This window comes from Pleurodeles waltl, chromosome 8, assembly GCF_031143425.1.
Source record: "Pleurodeles waltl isolate 20211129_DDA chromosome 8, aPleWal1.hap1.20221129, whole genome shotgun sequence".
Taxonomy (NCBI): Eukaryota; Metazoa; Chordata; class Amphibia; order Caudata; family Salamandridae; genus Pleurodeles; species Pleurodeles waltl.
This window is the reverse complement of record NC_090447.1, coordinates 68,899,829-68,921,643: the sequence shown is the minus strand read 5'-3', so window position 1 is coordinate 68,921,643 and position 21,815 is coordinate 68,899,829. Positions and strand designations below refer to the sequence as shown.

Here is a 21,815-nt window from a genome sequence, read left to right as displayed (position 1 = left end):
ACCGGCACACCCAGGTATTGCTAGGCTGAAAGGAGGAGTCCGTCCATGTAGCGGGATACGGGGCCCGAGGAAGAGCGTCAACCGGTCCCTTGGTTACAGGAGGCTGAGCGCACATTCCTATTATGCGATGCCAGTGGTTCGTGTTCTCAGCCGGGTAACTGGTCTAGCTCGACTCTTTTGGACTCTGTGCAAATGTCTAAGCCCGTTGTCAGGTAGCGCCTAAACTGTGACCTTGTCCAGGTAAGATGGGATGGGATGATGAGATGAGATGGATCACTGCTAAACCTTCAGGGTCCCGGTGATATAAACTGATCTGCAGAGCCATCCAGTGCTTTGGTCTTCATCCACGAAAGTGGATCTAGGAAAGACGACATTCCGGCCGGTCGGCGATAGCGCCTGGAAGTGAACCAGCAGTCAGAAGGCACAAGTCTGGGAGCATGGCAGGAGGCTCTTTCCCGAGTCACACAATCTGCATACACGTGAACAGGGCTGGAGCCAAGTTTCATACGAGAGGTTCTGGCCCAGTTACAAGCAGCAAGGGGCGCACACAATTCTGGCACTAGGACCCTGCTGCCTGCTGCGGCACTACCACCAGGGTGGAAGTGGGGTGGATTTGGTAAATTAGACCAAACCTCAGTAAAGGGGGGGGGGGGGGCGCTTTCCATGTGCACTGCAGGTACTCATCACCCTGCTTATTAAAGGTTTACTGGGTAGTTTATGAAAAAACAGCTGGGAGCGAGCAGTCCCGCACTGCTCCAGCCAGCGCCTACTGAACCTTAGCTGACGTTTCAAGGAGCAGCACGCCGGGGCACACTGCGTACATACCGGACCCCCATTGCTTCCCCCAGCTTACACTGAGACACATGAATCCGACCCAGTGGAACTGCCTTGGGGGTTACAGTGTCACACCGCAGCCCTGCACCCCACTGACCTGGGGTATCAGCCTAGCCTCACAATACCACCGCTAGCCACGACTCCCAGCTCTGACACCGCCACAATCTGGGCTAATGTGTGGACGCTTCTTCCGAGGTCACACAACCAAACACACTAACCAAAAGCAACTAATCTTAGGTCCAGAGTAGCTTGCTACTCACTGTAAAGTGCTTCATGACCTCGTCAGAGGAAGTAAGCGCTATATAAATCAACTGCAATACACTTCCAGACCCCATAGCCAAGTCTTTACTGCCCCCCCTTGCCTTACAGTAGCCAAGACTTGTGTGACACTTTCTACCTTCATATATCTCCATAGGTCTTTCCTAAGTGGACATTGTCTCTAATGCAGCCACAGAACGCATTCCTGGTGTCACTGAGTAAATGTGAAAAGCTGGAAAACCATGGCGGGGTGGGGAAAGGTTTATGAAAAGTTGCAAACAAAGCTCCCCTTCAATTCCCGCAAGTGGAGGAGTGGATGAGGATGGCTCCCTTCAGCTGTGGTGCTGCTGAACCTACACAGAACAGGCTAGCATTCACAGAAGTCTAGATTTGCCGCATTTGCCAAATAATCCATCATCTGCAAGATAATACGCAAAAAAAAATGTTTTTGGCGCAAAAGGGTTACAAAGTGAATAAAAACGCAGCAACACGTGCTACTTCACAGTGAAAGGCCCGCTGCAAACCTGGGCTTGTCAACTTTACGCTGCTTATTGCTATATTTGGGTATTAAAATAATACTAATGAGGTGCAACCAATGCCCAGACAGTGTTAGCAAGTTTACAAATGATGAAATAAAAAGTAATACTATTAAAAAATATATATGCTGCATTATTTGCCTTTTCTTGCCGCATAATGTATTCAACTCTGCCGCATAATTTGGCCCTCTTCTTCTCCATAATTCCAGTGGCCTGACCATGATTTTACACAGACCAAGATACAAGGTCTGTCCTGCTCTCTGGCTCCAGACTCTCTGTAACCCATGTATCAGTGGCGGCTGACATCTACGGGGGGGGGGGGGGGGGGGGGGGGAAGGCGGTCAAATGGGTAGATATATGAGTGAAAATTAAAACAAAAAATAAATTAAAAAAAAAACACTTACCTTATTGGTACAGCACATCAGGTCATGCTCACGCCGGACATCTTCTGCCTGGACTGAAGTGCGGGCCAAAGGAGACTCCCTTTACCACTCCTGGCGCTGCTCACATGCTGGAAACCAGCATGAGAGCAGCGCCCTGACTGGAGGGAGCGGCTTCTCTTGGCGCTCCCCAGCACACTGGGAGCCCGCTCTTGATCTCAACCCAGCGGTCTTAAGACAGTTGGGTTGAGAGGTTTAAAGTGCGCATGTCAGGCTGGCCGTTGCAAGGCGGCCGGCCAAAGAGACGTGCACTTTAACCAGGGCACAGGGGGCCCTCTGCCCACCACTCTTCCCTGCTGCCACTCAGCAGGCCCCGCCCCGTCTTGACACTCAGTTCAGTATGGGATGATGAGAAATAAAAGGGTAATAATTTAACCTTTTATTTTTCATCTCTGGGGCTTTGGGGGGCATTTAAATAGGGCAACGCTCCAATAGAGGAGCTGCGACTGCCATGTATTCTGCCTCTGTTGTAAAGCGCTCGGATGCCTTCGAGCCATGTCAGAGCTATGTACAATTGCAAAAATAAAATAAATTAATAAACTCTTAGGTCAAAACTGTGCAGCAAATAACAAACCAGTTATCCATGGAACCAGAAAGATCCCTGGTTATCCACGGTCTGGGAAGGGCGACATTCTGCTGTCCACATTTAGATGGTAATTAAGGTTTAAAAGCGAAGCACATCAGTAGGAGCCGCGTTGTGACGTGCCGAGAACCCGGTGGAGCAGGACCAACCGCACAAGCTGTTATTGAGCAATGGCTGGACACGCAGATGAGGAAGTAAACAAAGGGAGGGGCGGGGCCAGTGCTTGCAGGGGTTGTACAGTAGCTCTCAATTACAGGGAAGGTGACTGATGACCATAAACATTATGACTCAATTAACCCGTTAATCACGGCATCAGTCCTCCAGGGTAAACAGCGGCTCCCCTTCCTAGCAGGCTGGAGACCGTCCGATCAGATAGGGACTGCAGACACCATTCTGGGCTTGGCTCTGGTGCCCTCCTCAGTGGCACAGGCTGGCTCAGATTTACTTACCTAACTTCCTCCAAGGGGGGAGTGGTGGGGGCGGAAGTTTGCAATTGAATTAATTTAAAGAAAACCAAGGAGATTCCCACATTCACATATATGCCAACAGACCCGATTCAGGAGGGAGACTCCCCATTTTTTAAGCCAAAAATGGTTCTATTTTGGCTGTCTACCGCCTGAAATTGCCTCTCCTTCAACAGAAGTCAATGAGAGAAATTTGGGTGCCTCCCTCATCCTCCAGGTAAATAATATGTCTCTCATGGAGAATCAAAACAAAGTGTGGCACACCTCCACAGACCTCAAAGAGGTTGCATCCACTGCTAAAAAGCACAGTATCCCAGGAGATCAAGATGGGGGAGAGAGGACAATATCCTCATCAGGGTGAGGACTTCACCCCCACAAGCGCAACCATCAGCTTCACAGTCCAGGACCCCAAAGGTCATCAGGCTTCTTCATGGACCCAGGGATTGGAGCGACACAGGACGCTGATAGAGCGCTTACTGTTGTCTGAAGGCATCATGGCGCTAGAATAAGCAATAAGCTGAAGCATCAAAGGAAGACAAAAGTTTTAAGTCCTCTTAGAGATGGTTTTCTATCTGATGAAGATGAGGAAGAAGAGTGTGCGACAGAGAGGAGAGTGTGACACTGATAAAGAGAAAGGCTCCCGAACGGAGCACCTTACCCAAAAGGAAGGCGATTGGGCTCAGAGGAACTTTCTGTAGGGCGATTGTGGAAATGTTTGAGCTTTTTCAATGGACAAACTAAAATGATAAAAGTGACAGAATTTCTTTGAAAGGGGAAACCTTGGTGGTCCCTGTACAGAGGTCTGAAAACACTCAGCGGCACGTCATGGCTGCATTGGGTCTGGCCTCTACCACCAGATTTGTATAATTTCCATCGGCAGTGGATCACCTATGCTCTGCAATTTAATGGGGTGGGGTAGTGGTAATGATCCCTAAACTCCCAAACTCCCACCCTTCTACCCAACATCACCTGCAGCTAGCATCATCTCTTTCCTCCACCAATCAGCCCGCAGCTTCTGAGCGCGTGCGGTCGCTGCTAGAGGGGGCCATGGGGCCGCCCAAGCTACTGCTTCCGCCCACTTTATCCACTATTTCAAGTTGACTGAACTCAGCCGTGAAGTTTTGAGGCAAAGGATAGGGTGGTTGTTTTCTCCAGCCCACTACTTAATTTCACTATTATTTCATTCAGACATCTTGGTATAAATATGAAAAAGCTTTGAAGTGACCCTCTCAGCCCAGAGAAGGAGAGTCCTTGGAAGAAGGAACATCTAGGCCAACATTGATGGGGTGCGGCTAGGAGTAGAGAGGTCTTAGGAGTACAAACTAGATGGATGACTGACTAAGTTGCTGGAGGTGGAGATTTTTTCTTGCAACTTAAAGAGGACACTCAGTGCAGACAAACAAAACAATTCTCTTTACTGACCGTTGCACCACTAATAGGCGCCAAACACATACTTGTCAATAGACCCGATTCAGGCAGGAGACTCCCGAATTTTTAAGTATAAAATGGCGCTGTTTTGGTGGTCTCCCTCCTGAAATTGTCTCTGCTTCAGTAGAAGTCAATGTGGGAAATACAGGGAGTGCAGAATTATTAGGCAAGTTGTATTTTTGAGGATTAATTTTATTATTGAACAACAACCATGTTCTCAATGAACCCAAAAAACTCATTAATATCAAAGCTGAATATTTTTGGAAGTAGTTTTTAGTTTGTTTTTAGTTTTAGCTATGTTAGGGGGATATCTGTGTGTGCAGGTGACTATTACTGTGCATAATTATTAGGCAACTTAACAAAAAACAAATATATACCCATTTCAATTATTTATTATTACCAGTGAAACCAATATAACATCTCAACATTCACAAATATACATTTCTGACATTCAAAAACAAAACAAAAACAAATCAGTGACCAATATAGCCACCTTTCTTTGCAAGGACACTCAAAAGCCTGCCATCCATGGATTCTGTCAGTGTTTTGATCTGTTCACCATCAACATTGCGTGCAGCAGCAACCACAGCCTCCCAGACACTGTTCAGAGAGGTGTACTGTTTTCCCTCCTTGTAAATCTCACATTTGATGATGGACCACAGGTTCTCAATGGGGTTCAGATCAGGTGAACAAGGAGGCCATGTCATTAGATTTCCTTCTTTTATACCCTTTCTTGCCAGCCACGCTGTGGAGTACTTGGACGGGTGTGATGGAGCATTGCCCTGCATGAAAATCATGTTTTTCTTGAAGGATGCAGACTTCTTCCTGTACCACTGCTTGAAGAAGGTGTCTTCCAGGAACTGGCAGTAGGACTGGGAGTTGAGCTTGACTCCATCCTCAACCCGAAAAGGCCCCACAAGCTCATCTTTGATGATACCAGCCCAAACCAGTACTCCACCTCCACCTTGCTGGCGTCTGAGTCGGACTGGAGCTCTCTGCCCTTTACCAATCCAGCCACGGGCCCATCCATCTGGCCCATCAAGACTCACTCTCATTTCATCAGTCCATAAAACCTTAGAAAAATCAGTCTTGAGATATTTCTTGACCCAGTCTTGACGTTTCAGCTTGTGTGTCTTGTTCAGTGGTGGTCGTCTTTCAGCCTTTCTTACCTTGGCCATGTCTCTGAGTATTGCACACCTTGTGCTTTTGGGCACTCCAGTGATGTTGCAGCTCTGAAATATGGCCAAACTGGTGGCAAGTGGCATCGTGGCAGCTGCACGCTTGACTTTTCTCAGTTCATGGGCAGTTATTTTGCGCCTTGGTTTTTCCACACGCTTCTTGCGACCCTGTTGACTATTTTGAATGCAACGCTTGATTGTTCGATGATCACGCTTCAGAAGCTTTGCAATTTTAAGAGTGCTGCATTCCTCTGCAAGATATCTCACTATTTTTGACTTTTCGGAGCCTGTCAAGTCCTTCTTTTGACCCATTTTGCCAAAGGAAAGGAAGTTGCCTAATAATTATGCACACCTGATATAGGGTGTTGATGTCATTAGACCACACCCCTTCTCATTACAGAGATGCACATCACCTAATATGCTTAATTGGTAGTAGGCTTTCGAGCCTATACAGCTTGGAGTAAGACAACATGCATAAAGAGGATGATGTGGTCAAAATACTCATTTGCCTAATAATTCTGCACTCCCTGTACAGTCTCTCAATTATGTTTTTTTAATGTCCCACTTTCCTTTTCTAAAATGTTGGCATGCACGTAAACAATAGGTGTTTTAGGATGCAACGTTGTTTGGTGACGTCAGCTGGGGGTCTTGAGAAGTCTGGTGACCCCATTCACTGAATGGCCTCTTTCATAAAAGCAGACTTTTCAACAGAAAGAGTTTTCGTCTCGTCCCATCCCGAGGCCTGCAATGACCCAAAGCTCAGCCCTGCTCTCCTCAGTGTCACAACTTCAAGTAGAAGAAACAGATGAGAAAAACAGGAACCCCCATGTCTGACGCACGGCTGGGTGAGTGAGGAAACGAGAAGTGTGTGGAAATGTGCCTTGTACTGCACACGCACAGGGACAGTCTAACATCCAGTGCACAGGCTGCCCCATCTGCTGCACTCCTCAGGGTTGTTCCTAGGAGGACAAACTGCCTGTGCACTGGCTGGAAGGGGAATACCTGAGTTAGTTAGCTCAGTGGGTTAGCAGAGCAGCTGCAAGGCAGGGTTTGCCTGACCGCTCCCTTTTGGCTGGAATCCATGTTCTCAGTCTTGTGCTTTTCTTTTACACATTTCTATGAGATGTGGCCGATTGCAGTTCACTTATAAGAGTTCGATTACTATTCCCAGAATGCCCTGATTTGCTTAAGTTCTTTTCCGCTTGAAGCGATCGGGCACCCTATCAGTCAGTTGCCTTAATGCACCGTATGTAGTGTAGTGGCAGACACTTCACCAAGGTCATTTGGTCACCTGTCAGTAGTGGACAGGCCCGGCTTCTCCACTAGGGCAGAGGAGCGTCACCACCCCGCCAGCAGCAGCTGCTGCAAACCTTTTTCTAAAGCAATAATAAACTAGGTTTATTATCGTTTTTTTAGTAAAAGGGGCGGGCCACATGCTGTGACGAGCAGTGAGGAGGGAGTGCAGAGCACTCCCCCTCAAAGGGCATGTGTGTTTGGCCGGCTGTCTCAGGCTGGCCAAACACACACACATGCGCTGTAGGCTCTCTCCAGCCCAGCAACCGTGTTGCCGGGCTGGAGAGAGCCTGCACAGGATCCCAGTCTGCTTGGGAGCGCTCTGCCTGGGTGCTTCCAACCAATCCAGACGCTGCCCTGAGCAGTGTCAGGATTGGCCGCAGGGCAGGCTGAGAACCTGTGCCTGCAGCTGCCTGCATTAGAGGAGCAGTGCGGCAGTGACGGCGACGATGAAGGTACGTTAAAAAAAAAAATATATATATATATATATATTTCATCCACCCCGTGCGCCGCCGCGACCCCTGTTAGCACTGCGAGCCGCTCCTGGTCGTGGATGCCTGAAATCAGGCATCACATTGGTGATAAGGAGGTGAACCTTTTGTCCAGTCAGTATTAATGTCCCCATTTGAAGAACGGGGAAATAACCATTTTCTGCAACATAAAATATCATGAGATGCTTCAACGTAATTCAAACATGGTAGAACTAATTCTTGCATTTTTGGCATGAAAACAATTTGCTACATCTTTTGTTCAAACTCATAGACCAGGGGTTCTCAACCTTTTCACTTCTGAGAACCCCTACTTAATCATTACTGGAAACCAGGGACCCCCACTGAGTTATTACTGGAAGCTGGGGAGCCTGGCCTAAGCACGCCCGATGATCTGAACTGCTAAACGATACACAAACAATACAGAAACAGGCATTCATCAAACAAATACACACATTATGAACATAATGCATTTAAATTCACAATCAAATAGAAGAGAAATAAAAAGGGTTGGAGTATTTCTAAATTTAATTGAGATCACTCATCGTCCATACTCTATTCTGTATGATGCACGTGCACTGCTCTCACAAACCAACCTGAGGATAACAACTTCATTTTTAGCCTTCAATTTCAAATTTCTTCACATTTACAGAACGTTTAACTTTGAAATTGTACATTTAGCTTCTTTATTTATATACACTTTATTAATCATTTCATTTGATTTCATTTTCTAAGTAATCGCGGGCCCCCTGAGTAGGCTTCGCAGACCCCCAGGGGTCCTCGGACCACAGGTTGGCAGGCATGATTCACACAACAGCAGTTATTTCAAGTGAATACCTCACATGTGCATAAGAATCTCATTCATTTCACTTCGTTTTTTTCAAGGTCCAAAATCTTGCATCACGCAGTGTCTGCCAGAGAGACGTGCATTGTAAATAGTCGAGGAAAAGACTGCACTGCAAGGTTATTAATACATTTTTTTCTAAAGGACTATAGTAAGGACACAAAGTAAAACGAAACAAGAATACTCGTCTTAAAACATCGCTGTAAGACGCTGAACAAAAGAGGCACATTTTCTTTACAAGAAGTGTGCACAGACCAACTTGCTTTCTGCTGTATAAAACATTGTATATTTTACAGAAACTAACATTGTATGTTTTACACAAACTAACATTGTATGTTTTACACAAGCTATTTTTCCATGGAAAATAGAAGAGAGAGTGTGCCCCCCATGCATGACAAGATAGTTATTCAAGTTTGAGTAACTTTTTCAATATGATCTGGTGAATATGTATACTTTTCTGTTTTTGGAAACCTATATATTTGGCACAGTATTGGGACCCTTTTGTATCAATTCATGCTAAAGTGCCAAATATTGCATTAAGATTGTGGTACAATGCGCTTCATAATGCCACATAACTATGCTTTTTTAATGCATAATCTATTCAACACTGCTGCATAATCTGCCAATAGGAGTCTGCAAATCTAAACTCCAGGCTTCTGTGTACCTAGCGCCTAGTATCAGCAACGTTCTAAGTGCTTGAAATCTCGATAATGAAAGAAAATGATGAAAAGAAAGTGAGCCCTGATCACTCAATTTTAGTCGAATTGGGATTAAAAGATTCCATGTTTCCACCTTTACAAATTAGTTGGCAGAGATCTTAAAGAAACTTTGTACGGCAAAAGGTGCTGAATAAATTGGCAACACATAGTAACACCCCTTCAATGTTTAAAAGACAAAAGAAGTGAGTGGACGCATTGCTTCAGCCTTCAATTGCAGGACAGAAGGAAGGTGGGAGGTAGAAAGCCAGTCTGGAGAACCACGTGGCTTGCGGTCAAAATGGATTAATGGCTGCAAGTGCATTACGCATGCATCTAAGAATGCTACTCAACAATTCTTTCTCAATTGCAAATAATGGTGCACTCTTGTGCTTTACCCTACAGGGCTAAAAGGTGACTTGGCAAGGATAACACATTTTTGGTGAAATAGAGAACATGCTGGGATCAAACGTGTAGTGGCTCAAACAGACGAATGGATGTCGGTAGAGGCTCCTCCCATCATCAAGACCCGCTTCATCACCTACAAGGGAGTGTCATCAATACGCCAAATTACCCGATGGAAGAGCTCACCCTCTGAGGAGGCCAACTCAACATGCAAAACCAGAACATCTCTGGGACTGAAATCAAAAGTGCCAAGAGGAAAATGGAGAGGTTCTTAATTTGCACCCAGGTTCTGAAGCAACATCCCAACACAGATGAAATGGAACCAGCCACCTGTGAAAGGAGTAGAACATTAATCTCATCTCTCCCTGCCCTTTGTGTCCTCCAAGACCGTAGCATTTCCCTCCTCCCTCCAACCAGCTTCGGTACAGTGTCCTATTGCTTCCCGAGACCTCTCCTGTGTACATAGATCTCTTGGTTTCCCTCATGATCTGTCCTGGCCACTAGATCACATCTGCTCAGCTTGTGAAACACCAAAGAACACTGGTTGCACCACCATCCGCCTGGGGGGGGGGGCTACATTTCCTCCATGCAGTAAACATGCTCAGTGATAACAAGGCACAGGATTTCCATCCGGTCACGCTGCACTCAATTTACAGAAAGTTTATATCAAGTTTCCTGATTCATCTGGCAGCTTCTGTTGTGCCCAAACTTGATGTTACCAGAGGTCTACCATGTCACCAAGGACACCACTTTCAAGACCAGTTTTCCTCCCATGAAACACTCATCCAGAACATTTGTTCAATTGTGATGAACCAGAATTGCAAGTCCCAGAATGCAGAGCGAGTGGTAAAAGGAAACACATGGGAAGAACATGCGTATCGTATGACATGGTTGAATTAGCTCAACTACACAAATCATGCCTGTTGTAAGAAACAAACAACACACCTTCACCCTGCATAGATTGTACCCATTTAAATCAGATGTGATTTGTTTGAAGGAGACTTGAATCTTTCAAAGCTGGGGTATTCTAAGTGGACATTACAAGAAAATGCAGCAAGAACTATTACACACAGGAGTATTTATCTTAAAAGAACACCAACATTTCCTGGGCTGCAGGAGGGATCAATGGTTGAAGTCGCTGGAGATGTGCGCCCCTCAAAGTCTGCAATTGTCATTGCAGTTTATTGGCTAAAAGCTCAGTTCCAGAGAGCTGAGGAATGGGGAGCACCGTCTGCGAGGTGTATGGGTAATCAGTGAAGTGCACAAGACAGTCTTATGCTACGGTCCGTGGCACCTAGGGATCTTTGAGGATGGTAGGACATAAGCAAGTAAGCACCACACAGTAGCCCAACAACCTCCACAGGAATTTGGAAGTTGTTGCCAGAGAACACTTTATAAAAATAAGCGCTGGCAAAGCTATTCGATCTTGCTTTGCCATTGCTGGATAGTTGCTGGTATTGGTTTTGGGAATGCTGAGCACGCACTGCCAAAGCCTATAGAAGAGTTGCGTTGGCCACCTTGGAATGTTATTTTCTATATTTCCAAAATGACCACCATAGTCTGTCTTAACACAATGTAGCAGCCAGCTATTGGCTTTGCCAGCTCTTGCAAAACAGCAGTGCAAATATTGAGAAAGCCTATAATGTTGACTGGTCCTCTTGGAATGTTATTTTTGATACCTTTAAGATGGCCTTCACATTGCTTCTGCACACAATGTGACAGCCATCTTGGAAGTATAAAAAAACAACATTCTAAAGGTGGCCAGTTACCTGTATAAGCTTTGCCAATGTCAACGTAATTCGGCAAGCATTGTGAAAACAGTCGGCAGCAAGAAATGGAGTTGAGGAAGGGGAACTGAGAGACACTGATCTTCGGCTGTGAACCTGTTGTGTGAGGGGGGAAGAGCATTGGCGAGGCAGCGGGGGTACAACAGAAGTGAGAATTACAAAGTGGGGAAGGGAAGAAGGTTAAGGAAAGAGTGGACAGACTCCGAGAGAGGGAAAGCAGTGACAAAGGAATAAGTCCTACAATGCCAGGGAGCAGTACCTCACAAATGCCACAAAATATAGAAATAAATTCATTATAACCTCAGTAGTGAAGGGATGCACTTAACTAATCAAACATCAGGGCAAAGCCTTAATTCTCCAAAGGGTGGAACAAAAACAGAAATAAGGAAGAAAGCCATCGAATCAGAAGCAGGGAGTTGAAATAGACAAGAAAGCCATCCAATGACGAGCAAGTGACAGACCCAGAGCTAACTCTAGGTATATGTTGAAGTGTTGGTTAAAATATTGTTTCCAACAGACCGATTGATCTTTCTGTAGCGAGGCTGCAAATAAAGGGTGTAATTTACAGCACAATTTTTGAAAAGATTGGATAAAACGCTAGAGGTTTGATAGGCAGTTCTATAAGGGCAATCATGTAAAAATTACATTTCATGGTCTGCCAAGCAAGTCTAACTTTCCTGAGCATCGTTTGAGGACATCATGTATCAGGAAATATATGAGGGAAAGGGGGGGGGAGAGCTGTGTATTTGAGCATAATTGGTACAAATAATGGGTTGTGCAACTTGACATGGTCTTCAAAGGTTTTCCAAAACGTATGTAGCACATGAATTTTAATCTTATATCTTGCCCCTTGCGAGTAGATTTTCAGTCAGCGGCCTGAGAATCGTCTTAAAAAGAGGGGACATTTAAAGATACATGGATCTTACAGTTCAGACACAGGAGGCGTAACTATTCCTCTGTCTGCACAGGTCTCACAGATTCAGGAGCGGCTTCCCAAGTTATAAGGAGTTCACAGGCTCAGGCAGGTGAAAAACACCTTGGGGAGCACCAGATTTACGCTTGTTTGCCTCCAACAGCCGAACTGAGGATTGTCATTAAGTCATAGAAGGCTATCATAGATAATGAAATGCTCCACAAGTCATGAAATAGGTCACAACAGTGACTAGAGTTGGGCGAAACCTCAAGCCAGATGCCCGGCCCTGGCTCAGCTGGAGGTCCAGTTGGAACCATGATCTGGGTTTTCCTGGGTGGGGTGGGGGCGATGTGGGCTACTGGGCACAGCAGCCGACCATCCATCCTCGGGAACTGGGTTAGAATCCTAGCCTTAGTTGAGCATCCTATGAGTCCTGGCACAATCCTGGCAAATCTCCCTGTGCCAAAAACTAAAAAAATGAACGTAGTCCATCTCCTACGAAGAGCTCCAATATCCATGGAAAAGGCTGCTCTGTGGAAAACTACTAAAATATCAAATGTGGGTTTTGCCTGTTACCCAGACCTTATTCCTGTCTACCAAGAATTCAAGATACAGCATTAGCCTTTAATGCCAGAAAGAGCTATTTATATAGTGAGTGAATTGCACAGTGTGAAACTGGAAAATCTGGGATTAATCCTAGCTCCTCTACTTGATCAAATTGTGTGAGCCTAGGCAAATACTTTATTTCACTAAGCCCTTTGTTTGTTCATTATCACACATGAGTGCACCTTCACATATCAGAGTTCAGAATTGCTCTGTACAAAAAACCTGCCTTGTGTTTGATTTCCAACCCTATACACTGTGCTGCATCTACAATAGGAAGCTGGGCAACATTTAGGGTAAAGATGACAGCGGACGTGTCTTGGTTTACTGAAGGCATTGTCACCAGGAGGGGCAGGAATGTTAATCCATTCATGTTTAAAAACACTCACTTTTAATAAATATTCTCAGATTATCTGGTGGAGGAGGGTTAAACGCTGTTCGTTAAATAAATATATTTTCTTGAATATGGAACATAACTTATTACACACTAACACAGGGGTCTTCAAACAGGGGGGGCTCTAGCCAAAAGGAGCATTATGCAGATAACAGTGCGCTGTTTTAAGCACAAAAAAGTATTGCATTTTTAAAAAGGTAACATAACTTGCAATGTTTAAATACGTTTAGGCATATTTAAGCATTACCATCTAAATAGAAAAATTGTGAGGGGACCCAATGATTTTTATTTTTCTCGGGAAGGGGGTCAGCATTGACAAGTTAGAAAGCCACTGCTCTAACATGATGTTTATTGCATGATTTACCGGCCACATATTTGCAGGGCTTGGCTTGTGCATGAGATTTTACAGCCAGAGCCAATCCTTGGCTGGGCGCTCCCTGTTCATTTGTTGGCGCCTGTATTTACCAGTGATCTATATAACATAAGCAGTGCCCTCAGCTATGCACACATTATTACTCAAATGTCAGCTTTAAATATATTTTAGAAACACATCCACTTTACCCCAAACGCTAGCTTGTCATTTTATGAAAAATTCACAGATTTTCCCACCAACACTAGAATTCATCTTTCTCCCAATTGTATACCAATTTTCCTCCAACCATCATCTTGTCGTTTACTGAAAACACTTTTTGTCCGCAAATACGTTTTTTTCACTCCCCGAACATGCACAATTTTGGTGTCCAAACAGGGGTGGCATGGTGAGCAAAAGAAAGATGGATTAAACCCAGATCTGTGACTGGGGGTGAGTGTTTGCATTGTCAGCACTCCGTCCATCATCCTTTTGTGTTGTTAAAGTTGTCCAAACAGGTGTCGACATCACAAGGCCTGCCTCTCACAGGCTGGGGTGCGTACTAGATGTCAGGGATACCCACCTGAGGCCCGACATGCTCACCTTAGACCGAGGGTGGTCACACCGTAAGTCATGGACATCCACATTAGGCCTGCAAAGGTCATCAGATGCCACCTCATGGTTGTGGAGCCACCAATATGCATAGATGAGCATCAGATGGGGGTTCCGGCCTCCACGTGCTAAGGATTGTCAGCCCGACCCCGGTCAAGATTTGAAGGAACATTTCACTCTTCTGAGTTGTGTAGCTGTTATGTCTCATCTGGACCAGTCGATCAGAGATGCAACTTTCATGCAGGACTCTCCTGAATAAAACCACCCAGGCTGCACTCAAGAAGATACATGCTCAGGAGTGGCCCTGGACAGAACAGACGTGTGCACTTTGGCAAAAAGAGTGGAACAAAAAACAATTTATGGTCGAATTATCCCTTGGGTGAACATGCCTTTCCAGCAGAGCGAGTGAACGGTCACCACTGCCGGTCAAATGACCACATAATGAACACAGTCAAAGGGCCTTCGGTCTGAACCCCTCTAACAACACGCACTCCCCAGGCAACCCAAGTGATCCTTCACCAAACATATACGACGACACTTCCTGGTATTTATGGGGCAAAGACGGTGCAGCCCAAGAGCCCATCCTAAGAAGCACAGTCCTCCAGATTCAAAACCAGATTTAATGACATGATGCAAGTCATTAATCTCCATAAAGCACATCATCTGTTGTTACACAAACTATCCTGTTCTCACCAAGATCCAGCCTGTTGATCCCCCCAGCTCATTCTGGCTCGGACCGTGCCCCCAACCTTCGATAGGGAGCTTGCACATTACAATGGTTTAAAACATGAGCACTGCTTTCTTTTCATAAGCATGCATGGCTGTGTGGCTGTATGTAAAGCAAGGCACGCCTGTGTGCATGTTGGGCCGACTGCGTTGGGTGGGCGGGCATCCTGCCAAACTTGCGTGAGCGGATCTCATTCTAACTAGAGGCAAAGGAGCAGCTTAAACTCTATGATTATGTAGGAGAAAAGGTATTGCAGGATAGAATGCAGCAGAGTAAAATTATGTGCCTAAAACATACAATATTGAGCTCTGCAGGAAATTAAAAAAAGATTATATATGTGCCTACCAGCACCCTTTAATAATATTTGTGCCCCTTTAATTCTGCATGTCCAAGTTGGGTTTTAAATCCTCTCTTTAGTGTCTTCTTTCCCTTTTGTTTACCTCACTGGGCCTCCTGACACCTCTTTTCACTAAGAATGAACCTGCAGGTCAGTGCTCTATGTGGGTATATATATATATATATATATATATATATATATATATATATATATATATATATATTTCTTTTTTTTTTTTTTCACTGAAAAAATGTAAAAGGTGACAGGGACGGTAGTTAGGTTCAGATTTTACACACAGAAAACCTTAGAAATTCAGCAGTTATAGTTACCTGAGCTAACTGTAATTGACGCCCCCCCCCCCACAATACACTACTTATGACCTCACATATTACATCACTCATGACATGGTCAGTGACATAATTGATCACATTATCAAGTAAGTATTTCATAAAAGTTTGACACAAAAGATATATACTGAGCTACTGCATAAGGTAAATTACTTTTCTTTCTGTATTACCGAGACTTAATATTTCTAACATATATCATCTGAAATAAAATCCAATTTTTAAAGCGGGTATACTATTTATGAGTGAACTCGCCTCTACGCGGACATGTCCCCTGCTGATGTATGTGTACAGTAGTGCTTTGCAACCCTCTAAGCTGTTCATTGAGACTTCACTCCACAGTAAGAATAAGTTCGGGAGCCCAAAGTTTTTTTTTTTCTTTTTTAAAAAGAGTCCGACAAGAACACTGAGGAAAGCAGGGTTGCATAATACCAAGGATGGCTGTTCTTGATTCCACCTCCTGCCTCTTATCATCCCCCCCTACACTTCCGGTGTCTTCATCCCACTCTGGCAGGTTCTTCTTCCTTCCTGCTGCCCCCTTTCCCATTGTTTTTGGATCTTTTTCTTCTCCTTCTTTCTCCCACTGCTGCTTTTCTCAGTTTCGCTCTGGGTCAAGATCTGACAAGGTAAAACAAGTCGATGTCCCTGAAGGTGACTTACCCCACCACCGTGCTTAATTTGTAACTAAAAACGCGCCCTCCTCTTAAACACGCGGCTGCTGCGATTAAATGTGGGAACACGGAATTCTGAGGGGGCGTAATCCTGAAGCCATCTCAGGCCTCTTCAATCCATTTAAAGCCACTTCCTGCCCCTTAAGCTGACTCTCGCAGCTTTCTGCTTTCTCCCTTTGCGGTGCTGTCACGTTTTTCTCTTCCTCCATTTTTTCCATGCGTCTTTTGCTCGCAGTAAATGCTTGAGGCAGAAGAATAAGCCCTGGCCCTCAAAAATAAGTGTTGGTGCTCCGCACCGGAAACAACAAGCACAAATTAGGCACTGCCCCACCATCTACAAGCACGGGCACAAATTAAGAACTGTCCGTAAGTTTTTGCTGTCGTGGTTTAAAACTATCAAGTATGCCCCTTTGAGCACACGTACAAACTATTTAATATACACATTACACATGCAGACAGATTAACAAATTATTTTACATATCTATCACACTATTAACTAGGGTAAAAATCCATAACTCATTTGACAAGGCACCTGGACTTCATAGCTCCAAACGAGTAAACATCTCAGCAGAGAGGACAACCGCCCATTGGTCAGAAACCCCGACAGGAAGTAGACCATGTCCACTTCACCACCTACAATCCATCCTCACATGTCACTTCCTGCGCCACAGCTGTCAATGGTTCAAAGTTTTTAAATGATGTTATGGGATGGCCTTACCTGACCTTTTCATCGAAATGCACTAAGTCTAGGATATGACCAAAGCGCAGGTGCATGTTTTGCTTAATATTTTATATATTCGTGTAAACATGTATGGATCCATGTGTGCACATATGTAGATTTATATAGTGCAGACGTAGCCCCGAGGTACCCGAGCTCTGTGCTCCTATGCAAGTCACACATTTACTCCTAGGTAATCGCTTTTCGAAAGTCTGAGCAAGACACGAGTCTTCATTTAAAGAGGGCACATGCAATAATGGACACACAACTGCCAGGAACACAAACTAAGAAATGAACAGAATGCCTTGAAACGCGGTGTGCTCGTATCATTTTACATCTTCTGTTTTTATGTTTTGTTCACTACAAGTTAAGGTCTGGTTTACATGCAAAACCATCTGCAGCACGGCAGATGTCAAGAGACATTTGTGATTCGTTTCTGTATTTGTTTAGCGTCCAGAAGCCACCTCTTGACTCCTTCAGCGCTATATAAACCTAGAACTACAATCATTATTATCAAACACAGAAATGAGGTTTCACAGCCATAAAGGTTTTTCAAGAGAACCACCATTAGCACATTGACTCTTTCAGGAACGGGGCACCTCAACAAGATGAGAGGAGAAATAAAGGAGTGTTTTTCTCTCTTCTGTTCCTGCCGCCCCAGGAAAGTGTCAAGGTGTGTCAGGTTAAAAGACCAACTCAGCCTGCAGGTCCTCTATTGTGGCTCCTCCACTGTCCTTAGAGAAAAGCATTGGAAAAGTCAAGTGCACTTCTTTTTAGGTGCATGTGCCCTTGTTTTCATGCAAGAGAGCCAGGGATGACTCATTCTCTGGTGTACCCTGTGGTGGGCAGAAGCAAAATATGAAGGATGGCTGAAGAGACCAATGGATGAAGAGAGGTGCCCCATAGCCCCCCTCTGTATGTATTTTTAATTCATTAATTATTTTTTATTACATTGGGATGAATAAACAAGTCCTACTTCTCTAGGCTAGACCTAAAATACATGTTGCCTGATATGCAGAACGCGTTTGTGCCACAAAAAACATTGAACCGAGGAAACATGGCAAGTTGAGCTCGTATTTATGGAATGTTATCCAAACTACAACCAACACTTAAGTATAAGGAAGGGGCCGCCATACAGGAACCTTAAAGGATGGATTAGGATGGGATTTGCTTGCAGTTCCAAATTTTAGATGGTGGCAGCATTGATACACAGCAACTACTAACAGTTGCAGCTCGCGAGGGAAAGGGGCGGGGAGAGCAAAAAACAAACAAACAAACAAACCTTACCTTCCTCGCCTCGACACTCCTTGGTCCTCCCTGCAGGCACAGGCTCCCAGCCTGCCCTGCGGCCAATGCTGCCAGCAGCATGAAAGCAGCGTTAGGATTGGCCAGAGCGCCCTGGCTAGGCACTCCAAGGCAGAGTGGGAGCCTCTGCCTGCTGTCACCATTCCGGCAACACAGTGCCGGGTTGGAGAGAGCCTAGTGCGCATGTGTGTTTGACCGGCCTGAGACGGCCGGTCAAACATACATGCACACTGAGGGGAGTGCTGTGCTCTGTCACGCCCCATGGCCCGTCCCTTTTTATAATACAACGATAATAAACCATAGTTTAATATTGTTTTATTGTAAAAGGTTTGAAGCTGCTGTTGCTGGCAGGGGAGGGGGGGGGAATCAGCGCTCCTCTGCCATAGCGGAGGAGCTGCCGTGGACTACTACTCAGATTTACGCAAGATCTAGAAATTAATCTTTTCACGGAGGGGATAATCGTAATAAGGAGTCTAGAACTATACATTCCAGCCAGGTTTCCCAGATCCATGCGTGATGTGCTGCCCCAGTCCACATTTTTTCTTTGAATTCTGGGATTTGCAGTCTTCTTTATTCCATTATAAAACTGGACTTCAAGTCCCAGAATTAAGAGGAAATCACCTGGACTGGAGCAGCACATCACGCATGGACCTGGGAAACTAGGCAGCTGGGACTAGGGACAATTACATTAAGCAGTTTGAGATTACACCAATTGCAGAGAATGAGTAAGAACCACAGAATGAAACGTTGAGGAGGAATCTTTTCCTTATATGCTCTGCCCGCGCCACATATAAGCATATCCAGTCTAATTATAAAGAAGTTGATTCTGTAACAAATAATAGGAGAGGTATAAAATAGAGAAATGTTTTGAAAAGCACCATACTTGCAGCTGTATATAGTGAGGTGGTTGCATCACTGCAGGAATGGTGTGCTGTGGACTCCACTGATTATAACAATGTTTTGAGGACCTGCTGCTAGCTGTGCAGAATCCGTGGAAGTGTTTTTTTTTCCTTTTATAAGAAAGGTGAAACTGGCAAAAAACTACAGAGAAAATTCACATCCATGGCAGGTCAAGGATTGCAAATGCAAAGCAAGCATTTGCAATGCAATAGGTCCCGCATTTTCTTGAGTTAGAGCTATTGGTGTTGTAAATGCATAGCTGGACTTTTCTTGCCATATAAATTGATCAACCCTCCCGCATGATTTGGTCCTCTCTGCCACAAGATTCTGGTGGCCCTGCATGTAATGAAAGCACTTCCATTCACCTACTTCCTCTATCTGCAGCAATGAATATTGTAGTGTCTGGACTGTAATGCTCAGAACAGCCCCTAAAGGACAGCGCAATAAAAATAGCATTTGTAAGAAACATGATTGTTAGAAATGGGGTCTCTAGTTGGCAGTCGGTTTGCACCCTGTCCAAGTAGGGACCCTCACTCTAGTCAGGGTAAGAGAGATACCCGCTCAAATAACCCCTGCTCACCGCCTTGGTAGCTTGGCATGAGCAGTCAGGCTTATCTCAGAAGCAATGTGTAAAGCATCTGCACATAACACACAGTAATAAGTGAAAACACTAGAAAAGGACACCACACCCGTTTTAGAAAAATAGCCAATATTTATCTATTTAGAACAAGACCAGAAATGATAAAAATCCAACATACAGTAATAAAAATATGAATCCTGCAAGATGTACTTAAAAATACAGTTCCTTGAAGTCGATAACTCCACCTGGGGCTTTCAACGGCGTCGTGAACAACAAAACCAAAAGTTCAGGCTGGCCTCGGCGTCGTGGGCCAGCTGCGGTGTCGGGAAGACCCGCAAACAGTACCTTGGATTCGCAGGGCGTTGTGATCCTCGCGGTGAGCTCCGGAGAGTGGCGTCGCTTGTGTCGGTTCCGGAGTCGTCGGGCCCTTGAAGTCACGCACCTCAGGGAATCGAACTCCGGCTGATGAAATCAGGTGCACTGGCAGGGATGGCGGCGGGGCTGCGGTGCGAAGCGGGACGATGCGACGTGCGGTGCCCACAGGTCACGGTGCAGGCAACGGCTCGGTGACGCCGTCCGGTGGCGTCGGTGAGACCAGGGATGCGGTGTGAAGTGGGGCGGTGCAATGTGCGGTGTCCACAGGCCACGGTGCAGGCAGCTGCGTCGTCGTTGCGGAAGCACTGTCGTCTGTAGGACCAAGCCAGCGGTGCGGGACGGGACGGTGCTTTGTGACCATCACAAGCGGTGTCCACAGGCCACGGTGCAGGCAAGGTGCCTGGTGACGACCCTGGAGCCGATGGTGCTGGCGTCGGTGGACCGGGGATGCGGCACAGGACGGTGCTTCATGCTCCTCACGAGTGGTGTCCACAGGCCACGGTGGAGGCAGCGGCGCCGGTGTCAGCAGGAGCGACGTCGTCGGGGATGCCCAGGCTGCGGTGTGAGCAGGTGACGCCGGAGTGCGGGGCCCACAGGTCGAGGTGCGAGCAGCGGCTCGGTGAAGTCATCCGATGACAGCGTCGGTGAGACCAGGGTCGCGGTGCGAAGTGGGGCAATGCGACTCCATGCGGCGTCGGCAGGTCACGGTGCAGGCCAATGGAGTTGGCGGCGTTGCAGTGGTTTCTCCTCTTGAACAGCACAAAACACAATTCCCAGTGCTGCAGGTCGAGGAAACTGAAGTCTTTGGTGTCCCTGAGACTTCCAACAGGAGGCAAGCTCTACTCCAAGCCCTTGGAGAATTTTCTCAAGCAGGACACACAGGAAAGTTCACCCTTTGCACTCTTTTCAGGCAGAAGCAGCAACTGCAGGCCAGTCCAGCAAAGCAACACAGCAAAGGGACAGTACTCCTCCTTCAGCTCTTCTCCTGGGCAGAGGTTTCTTTTGATTCCAGGAAGATTCTAAAAATCTGGGGTTTTGGGTCTGCTTCTTATACCCAGTTCTGCCTTTGAAGTTTGCAAACTTCAAGGCAAAGTCTCAAGTGTTTGCAAGATCCTTCCTTGTCCAGGCCAGGCCCCAGACACTCACCAGGGGGTCGGAGACAGCATTGTGTGAGGGCAGGCACAGTCCTTTCAGGTGTGAGTGACCACTCCTCCCCTCCAGCACAGATGGCTAATCAAGATATGCAGGCTACACCCCAGCTCCCTTTGTGTCACTGTCTAGAGGAGAGGTGTGAACAGCCCAACTGTCAAACTGACCCAGACAAGGAATCCACAAACAGGCAGAGTCACAGAATGGATTAAGCAAGAAAATGCTCACTTTCTAAAAGTAGCATTTTCAAACGCACAATCTTAAAATCAACTTTACTAGAAGATGTATTTTTAAATTGTGAGCTCAGAGACCCCAAACTCCACATGTCCATCCGCTCCCAAAGGGAATCTACACTTTAATCAGATTTAAAGGTAGCCCCCATGTTAACCTATGAGAGGGACGGGCCTTGCAACAGTGAAACACGAATTTAGCAATATTTCACTGTCAGGACATATAAAACACATTACTATATGTCCTACCTTACCCATACACTGCAGCCTGCCCTTGGGGCTACCTAGGGCCTACCTTAGGGGTGCCTTACATGTAAGAAAAGGGAAGGTTTAGGCCTGGCAAGTGGGTACACTTGCCAAGTCGAATTTACAGTT

At 45.8% G+C, this 21,815-nt stretch overlaps 1 protein-coding gene across 4 annotated transcripts in view; it reads right to left on the bottom strand.

Annotated features, from left to right (window-relative positions):
* LOC138249706 (sodium-dependent proline transporter-like) overlaps positions 1 to 21,815 on the bottom strand; it is a 168,546-nt gene that overhangs the window by 123,956 nt on the left and 22,775 nt on the right. The window contains exon 1 of one of the 4 annotated variants that reach the window (XM_069203704.1): positions 2,033 to 2,079. The exons of the other annotated variants lie outside the window; for them this stretch is intronic. Coding sequence (XP_069059805.1) covers positions 2,033 to 2,050 — 18 coding nt within the window. The 5' untranslated portion in view covers positions 2,051 to 2,079. Of the gene's footprint in view, positions 1 to 2,032; positions 2,080 to 21,815 lie in introns of those variants that run through there. 4 annotated transcript variants of the gene reach the window in all.